The sequence below is a fragment of the Rhododendron vialii genome, chromosome 5a (genome assembly GCF_030253575.1).
Source record: "Rhododendron vialii isolate Sample 1 chromosome 5a, ASM3025357v1".
In the NCBI taxonomy this organism is placed as follows: domain Eukaryota; kingdom Viridiplantae; phylum Streptophyta; class Magnoliopsida; order Ericales; family Ericaceae; genus Rhododendron; species Rhododendron vialii.
In genome coordinates, this window is record NC_080561.1 from 149854 (window position 1) to 158429 (window position 8576).

At 36.8% G+C, this 8576-nt stretch overlaps 1 protein-coding gene across 6 annotated transcripts in view; it reads right to left on the reverse strand.

Moving 5' to 3' along the window:
* Positions 1 to 6735, reverse strand: part of LOC131327279 (alpha-aminoadipic semialdehyde synthase) — a 24466-nt gene extending 17731 nt beyond the window's left edge. The window contains exons 1-7 of one of the 6 annotated variants that reach the window (XM_058360352.1): positions 6412 to 6729; positions 4837 to 5095; positions 4673 to 4759; positions 4466 to 4595; positions 3766 to 3939; positions 3400 to 3482; positions 532 to 645 (exon numbers count right to left, since the gene is read on the reverse strand). In XM_058360352.1, the coding sequence (XP_058216335.1) occupies positions 532 to 645; positions 3400 to 3482; positions 3766 to 3939; positions 4466 to 4595; positions 4673 to 4759; positions 4837 to 5085 (837 nt within the window). In that variant the 5' untranslated portion in view covers positions 5086 to 5095; positions 6412 to 6729. The other 5 variants (XM_058360353.1, XM_058360354.1, XM_058360355.1 and 2 more) reach the window with 5 other exon arrangements.
* Positions 6736 to 8576: the final 1841 nt, after the last annotated feature.

Genomic DNA, 8576 nt, shown 5'->3' on the forward strand with positions numbered 1-8576 from the left:
TTCTTCAATTTTGAGTTGTAAGAACTAGTCACATTTTATAACATTAGCAACTGTAAGCTTTTGCCTATTAGCTATCCAAAACTTTGCATGAGGAAGTAGACATATTGCTAGGTTGTATTAATTACAAACCTGTGTAACTATGCTTCCATGCTCCTAAATAATTGCAAAATTGGATATTTTGAAAAAGCTTATGCTCATGGTAATTGGGATTTTTCTAGGTATTTTTTGCGAGGATGGGTTTTGGGGTGAGTGGTTGAGCTGGATTAGATTTCGCATTTCTAAGGTCAGAGTATTAGTTTTGGTGATGGTTCTTTGGCTGGTTTCTTTCAATTACCAAAAGGGCTTAGGCAAATGGGATCTTTTGCCCACTCTATTATTCATTTTAAGTTAGGAAGTCTTGCATAGGATGATTTAGAGGGTTTTGTAGGGGGCTTTAGTAGCCCCTTAGCGTAACTAACTTACAAATCATTGTATACATGGTATTTGTACCAGAAGTCGAATCTTAGCACACATAAAAATAAGCTCACATACTTTGTCAAAGGGTTTTGTTGGATCTTTGGGTTCAACCATGTCTTGAGGAGTCACTAGACAACCGTATACTTGAAAGACCCTCTTTGAAGTCCGTGCAGACTGAGAATCCTTAGCCTAACAAAAAACAAAAAGTACAAGAAGTGTTAGTTAAGCTGGAATGCATCATCCATTTCCTTTTGAGCTAGAGGGAAAAAAACCCAGTTGTCTAAGGCATCAAATCAACCAGTAAAATGGAAACAAAATTTCACATGCCATCCTACACATGCGTAAACCCCAATGTGGGGTCTGGAAACATTTCACAGCCATAGAATGATCCTCTTTGATACATCCCTGATTGGTTTCAAAAGGCGCACCCAAGTCCACATTCACCACACTCATCGTTTGACTTCTTCAACACCATCTTCCTTGAAGAGCTTCGAATTTCTTTGATCTCAATCAAAGATCTTCAACAGACGATGTAGTATATCGCATTAAGTCATGGGGATCTTCAATAACTTCAAAGACAGGGTCTTAAAAAATGGCGTTATGTAACATAACATGTACGAAAATTCACATGCATATCAATCAATACACACGTTACTATTGTGTATCGGTCCGTAATGGCCGATACACACCATTATGGGACCATTACAGTAACGTTACATCGATAATGTCTAGCAAATGTATGCGTAATTGTGCATTTATGATTCTCAACTGTGGTGCTATTGTCATGGTATTGGCATCAAGGTAGCAATATATATTAGTATTCTCTTTCTTATTGTATAAATAATCTATCCTACTACTCGCCTAGTATGTTAGATAGTGAGATTCTCATCCCCTATGAAAAGTTGAAAATATCAACATTAATAGCCTTAAAATGCGACATTTAATTCAATTTTACTTGTGCAATGTCCGATACTCTTTACACAATGACCGATACTCCCGATATCCGTTATACACAACTGCAACAGTTATGCCGACTGATATTGCAATTTAAAACCATGCCCTAGATTCAAGCTAGATCTCCATGTACCAAGTTTACTAACAACCCAACGGAGGAAGAGGGTTTTTTCACAGCTCTATATTGGATGAGAAACCATGTAGGCACCTACTTATATTGTTAGAGTTCGTTCCAATTCTCTTAATTATAACTCCAAAATTAGAATATGAGCATGGATGGCCTCTCCACTCATTGTCATCTGGTTTATCAAACCAATTCTTTCAGAGACCTAAGCAATGTATCCTCCCCTTACCTGTCCACGAGCGAGTCAAGGGTCGCATGTGAGGGGAAGTATTAGAGCTTGTCCCACAGCAGTTAATTATAACCTCAAAAACCAATATATGAGTCTAGACGGCTTGTTCGCTCATTGACAATTTGTTTTGAGTCCGATGATTCAACAAACATATTATGATGCCGACCTAAGCCACTTGAGCGGCAAGCCTTGCTATCCTGAATATGAACCAAGTACGACAAGGTCCAACCAAGAACACCTAACCGGAATTTGATTTTCTTGAGAACTGCTGACTACACTCCTACCCTAGCTTGACATTAGCTCTAGCTGATTCTGCAGACATACTAATCTGACTCAAAATGCACTCTGAAGCTTGTCAGAACCCAAAACTGAGATCCATAAGTGATATTTACACTTCCAGCTCGAAAGAAACTCTCCAATACAACTGAAATATTACATCAGAAAAAGGAGTTCCAACTCAATAAGTGTTTGTCTCCGAGATATCCAAACAATGCTTCCAGACTACGCAACCTAATGCCCTGTATAGAAGAGTGCCTGAATACATCGTCCACCAAAGGGGGAAGGAAAATAAGACCTAAAGTTGTAACATCAACTTACATTTTGGGATTAAGTCTCTTTGTCAAAATTTGATTCCCATTTGCATTATTCCTATGTAGTGTACTTTGTTTCTCCATAAGTATGTTCAGATTTCAACGTGCAGAATGGGGTCCCATGCAAGGAAGAGTTATAGATAGATTGATATGAAATGCTGTGCTCTTTTCCTAGCAACTTAAGCATTTGAAAATTTGGTGACGTAGTAGCTACTAGGACTGATAATTGACACATCTTGGCATGCAGTTGGAACCATGAAAAGTTTTTGAAATGAATCTTGCAGCCATAGAATGTTGAACCTCTAATTTGTTTGGCTCTTAGGGGACGAAATACACGAATCCCGATCCAAAGGAACTTCCTGAATGATATATTTGAGCCTACTTTGTGTTAAATAAGCTCTATGTTTGCATGATTCAATGAACAAGAATCGTAAAAGATTAAAAAATATCCTCATTAATCCCTCATTTTTGTGAAAAAACTTTCATGCAGTGCAGCATAACTAATGGTTGGCAGTTGAAGTCAGTTGATTGTACATCCCATTTGTCCAAACAATTAAAAAATAGAGCATATCTAAGAATGTAAGTTTAACAAGAAATAGTTAAATCATAGATAAAAGATACTGTTGGAAATAATTTAGAATTTGAGTTAGATACATTGAATTATGAAATTCATGTACTAGGGTCATGTAGAATCCTGTGTATGTTCATGGTGTATCCTGCACAGATTGCATGTGTGGGACTCTAGATGAATCTTCAACCACTACTTAAAGAGTGGTTGATCCTTGTGTGAGGATTAACTTGTAGACTGAGTGTTGAGTTCTTGAGGGATGCTTGTACCTCTAGGAGCTCTATTCGACCGTCGGGTCGTACAACTCCACAATCTCTTTGTTATTTTCTTATCTTCCTCACATAGTAGTTTGACTCAAGTTAGATACGAGGACACATCCTATTCTGATGTCCCCCAGCATTGTAAATTTTCAATGATAGCAAATGACACGTATGTAAACAAATTTAATATTGTGTGCAAAAGGAAACACTAATGTTACCGTCCCAAATAGCTCTGGAAGTCTCCGTGGATCTACATAAGCGTGAGGAAGAAGCTTGAATATTTCTTGGGCCCCTTGAGAAACTACAGAAAACCATAGGAAGTATTTCAGCCAAAGAAAACCAGAACTGGTCTGAACAGGAAAAACAAAAAGAAATTGACTCATTCGTTTTACAAAGAAATAAGAGGTATCCCTAGGTTAGCCATGAATACAAGCCATTTAATTGCTGGCAAACGAAATATGCATTTACACAAACACAGAGGATATGCAGATACAGATAGGAAAAAACGAATCAATCTGTTCACCTTGCTGACCATCATGAAAATCATAGCAGAATAAAGTGGTAACGAGTAATCGGGAACGCACCATTTCCTGAACCAGTGAATACAAAAAGTAGAGGACAGATTCCAGATGGCAGTCCAAAAGCTGCTATCTCTTCACCTACAGAGATCACAGCAGCCTTAGCAGCAGCCAAGGAAGTATACATGTAAGATGCACCCAGCGAGAGGAAAGGTGTTGAAAAACCAAGATTGAGGTAACCTGAAACAGGAAGTAAAATGTTTAATTTGACATTTCAAAAGATAGGAACTCGTGGTGAACTAAAACCTGGTATCCATGCTTCAACATTATCAAGCAATGTACTTTTTAAAACTCTATGATGAGATGCATGAAAAAGGAGAATTGATTCCGGACAAATTTTTAGGATGAGACAAAAGAAAGTGGCTAGATGCGGCTTCCTCTCCTCAGCAGTTCAAATTACTTCCGTCAATTATTTCCATAAACGAGGCCCTTTCAGTTGTCATTACCTTTCATGAAGATAGATAACACAATTCACAATTCCCTCTTCTCTCTGATATCTAATTGTGGACTGAAATTCTGTGAGACTACCTTGTGAGACAGAAGAATATCAAACATGATGTAGATGAGAACATATGTTCCCTAAGTAAAACCAACCTCTTCCCCAACCAAGAACAGTAAAACACAGTAAAAAAAGGAACACTTATGACAAGATAAAAACGCCTATAAAGGATATAATAATTAACAGAACTAAGTGAATAGTGCATACGCTGTCCCAGTCCATGTAAGAAATCAATAAGTCCAGCTCTACCAGCAAATTTTCCGAATGCAAGTAGCCTTTTTCCATTGTCACCAAGAATTAGCTCATAATCAAACAATGATGCCCTCTCAGCTAATATCTACAAGTTGCAGAATGTCAGCAGTAGCCAAATTTTAGTGACAGTATGATGACTGGTATGAACTGACAGCAATATACCTTATCTAACAATGGCATGTTTTCTTTCTGCACCTTGTGGGTATGCGAGAAAAAGGCATAGGCTCTATCAGGAAGAATCATCTCCATCTGCCCAGAAACCGGATAACATGTCAATTTTGGAGCTTGTGGTATGCTAGAAGATTATAAACATAAATTGTGAGCACCTTTGGTTGTTTAATACCCAAAATAAGACCACACTCTGACAAGTCATCTGATATCTCACAACCCACATCCTCATAGAGGGCATCATGATGGATCCGCTTGGTTGATGGCTGAACAATAATGCGGGTCACTCCAATTTCACCCTTGCCACTATGTAAAAGTCGAGCACAATGAGAAGGTGTAAGCGGTACCCTCCTTTCCCATTTGTTTGTGGACTCAGATAGGATTCCAACAACTCCGTTTCCGATCATGCTTTTCTACCTGTCTCGGTTTTATGTTTTCACCACATAAGATAAACAAATAACGTCATCCCAAATTTTCAAGAGTCCAATCAATAAAGAAATTTCAAAGCATTTTCTTTAAGAGAAAAAAAACCTAATTTGTACATAAATCAATCATACCTACTAGACGCTTCTGCTACAAAAGTAGTGTGTGCGCGGTTCTTTCCATACTTTATGTGTAATAGGTGCATAAAAAGCATGCTATCCAATCTCTTAGTCTTAGGAAAACATAGATAAACTAAAAACTTGAGAGAGTGGCCTTTAACAGGAAAAAGTTCATTGAACTCTCTCATCAACTAATCCATGACTTGTTTTGTTTTTTTTTTCTTCTCGCAAGCCAATAATGGAATGAAAACACTGCAATACTACTTTAAGATAAGAAGTCAAAATATTTGCCTGGCCATGGATTTTGAATACATACCCTTTAGGTTATGACCACGACAACTTTTTTTTTTGGGTAAGGTGACTAGAACAACTTCCGTTATGTTCTCTTATTAAACGAGCTAGTTTTCTTGTTTGTGTATTTTTTTTACCAATTTTGTTCTTGTGTGTGAATTATTATTTTTAGAAGGCAAAGTCCAACAAAAACCAGCTCAGAAGCATTCAAAACAGCCGTTTACAGTTTTCCTTGTGGTAAATAAAATTTCATTTAACCAAGAAAATAAGCTACAATCTTATGACTGAGGGCAAATCCCAGACTATAACAGAACAAAAATACCCAAGCAAACCAAGAAAATAAGCTACAATCTTATGACAGAGGGCAAATCCCAGACTATAACAGAACAAAAATACCCAAGCAGGAGGCCAAGAAACCAACAAAACCAAGATCCAAAACGACAAACGCAGCAAACCATTAGCAACGGTACTAAAGAAGACAGAGAGCAGTCTATTTGCATAACTGACTACACTAAAGAAAGAGACACAGAAGCGCTGATTAGAAGTGCATATTCCTTTTAAGTTTGGCAGCCGCTTGCAGTTGTACACATGCATGCATCTTTTACAGTAATTCTTTTCGAAGTTTTTGACAAAATCAAGACGGAAAGATGCAAGAGGTATCAACAATCACCTACGTTTAATTCCAACGGAGGAGAGTTCGACGACAGGCAAGGTTCTTTCCGTTTATGCTTAATAAGGGTGATTAATTACTAGCAGAGATGATTAATTGCGTAAAGTAAAACTAACCATTTCGTTCGCGGGGCAGACAATTAGTAGATACAGAGAATAATAAAATAAAAGTAATACTAGTACAGAAAAAAGGAATGAGCAATTAGTTGATCACATGGTGAAGTACTCTACCGCTATAACGGTTTTATTTAGTAGTGATGATGGATCTCGGATTAAAATTGTGGTCTGCGATTCTTCTCGAGTCAGAAACGGATGAGTCTCTTTTGCAAAGTTCTGATGAGAGATGGAGATCGACAGTCAGTCAGTTTGGTTAATAGTAATCATTAACAAACTTACAACAATTTGAAGGAAAGGAAGTGATGGGGGCCGGGAGCTGATCAGCGTGGCAATGAGATGCATCGCCATCAAAGATGACGACGATACGACGATTAAACTGTAAATGGGGAGAGATTATTCAGTGCCCCATCACGAAATGCGTGCCCCAGACACCTCTTCTGCCATAGTACATTCCTACGAAATGAGATGAGATTCGCACACAGAAATCATATAATAGTACATTCCTACGAAATGAGATGAGATTCGCACACAGAAATCATATAATCGTGTGGTGATGAAAAAGCTTCGGTATCACGTGGTGCTGTTCCGGACATACTAAATAATCTTTTGTAAAAAGGATGCTATTAGAAGTATTATATTTTCAATCACGTGTACGTTAGTATTAGTAGGGGGACCACGTCTCCTCCAGATCCATATAGGATAAAGTTGTTTAACTTTCGTAACGCTTTTAAAAGAAGAAGACGTAACTTGAGTTTCTCTATCTATGATTAAATAAATTAATTTAAAGAGCCCCGTAAGTTTGTCTTATTCCGGGATGTGGACAGAAGGGCAATTCTAGTAAAAAATAAGCTATGTTTAGATTGGGTTTTGAAATTTTTTTTGAAAAATAGCAAGGGTTATAAGTAGAGAAAGATAGATAGAGAAATGTTGAAAGTAAAGAGAATTTAGAAGAATTTTATGTGTGAATTCCAATATAAATAAGTAGTGCAAAAATTGAGGTTGAGTAGAATGAATAAACTCCAATGAAGCAATTAAGCGTAATGAAGTAATGCCAAGTATTTATTACAGAAATAGCATGTTATCTCCTCCCATGCGTATCTTCCCAACTGTGTGAGCGATTTAGGCACATCACCGATTTCCCACACTCAGTACTTGAGAGAAGTTGTGAGAGCTTAATATAAGTTATAAATAGCGGACTGCATCACGAATAGCAAGTTGGCAAACCACATCAAGCTTCTCCACATGGCCATTAAAAACGGCATCATTTCTGCATTTCGACAAGCGCCAAACAATAGCAGCCACTGCTGCCCAAAATTTCTCCCCTTCATCCCTATCTTTCCATCGTTCAAGCAAAAAATTTTCATTATGATAGTCACATTACGCTAAAAGCAATTAATGAACAATTTAGCGGCGGTTCCAAAAACTAAAAATATGCAACTTACAAATTCGTATTAGTATTTATCAAATCTCAGTTAAATAGATTAAATTAAACTTCACAAATCATGAGTAAAGATAACCTTAAACTAGTAATGCTGTGATTTGTTCAAACGACCATTTAACGTCTCAACATGTTAATTTTGTTTGATGTAGCTCCGTGAGTTTATAATTAGTAACATGTCTCAGAGTTGCAAAAAGTGTAATAAACTATTAGTTTGCTAGGCTTGAAGTCAAATTAAGTATTTTTAACGCTTATTTATATTTCAATTAAGTTAAGCACAAATTATGAATGAGGGAACTTGGAATGAATAATCAGAAGACAAAAGGTGTGACTTGGGCGTGTAATTTACGATGGAGGAAGCAAAAAAATTAGCTGCACATAAAAAGAACAGTATAAGTTTGGAGTTCAATTTTTTTTTATCAGCAAAACCAACAATTTATTAAAAAAAAAATTTAATAAAGATACATCAAGTTGGAAGAAGGGGAAAGGAAATCCAACCAAAGATTTGGATAAAAGAAAAACACTCAATGGGCCACCTAAAACTCCTAAAAGGGCAAAGCCCACACATCCAATGTGCAAGGCCCAAAAAGGCCAAGCCCTACCCCACCCATGTTTGGTCACATGTACTTTCTCCATTCCCAATTTTTATCTTTTTCGTTATTCGTATAATTCTTTAAACGCTTATATGTAATATTCCGAAATTTTTAATAAAATAAAATTTTCGTAATATTAGCTTTTCTTTAAATTCTTGTTTTAATTTATTAAATTCCGATTTATTAGTTAAAGACCACTTAAAATCAAATCGAGTTTTAGAAATTCACAAAAATATTTTCTTCGATAA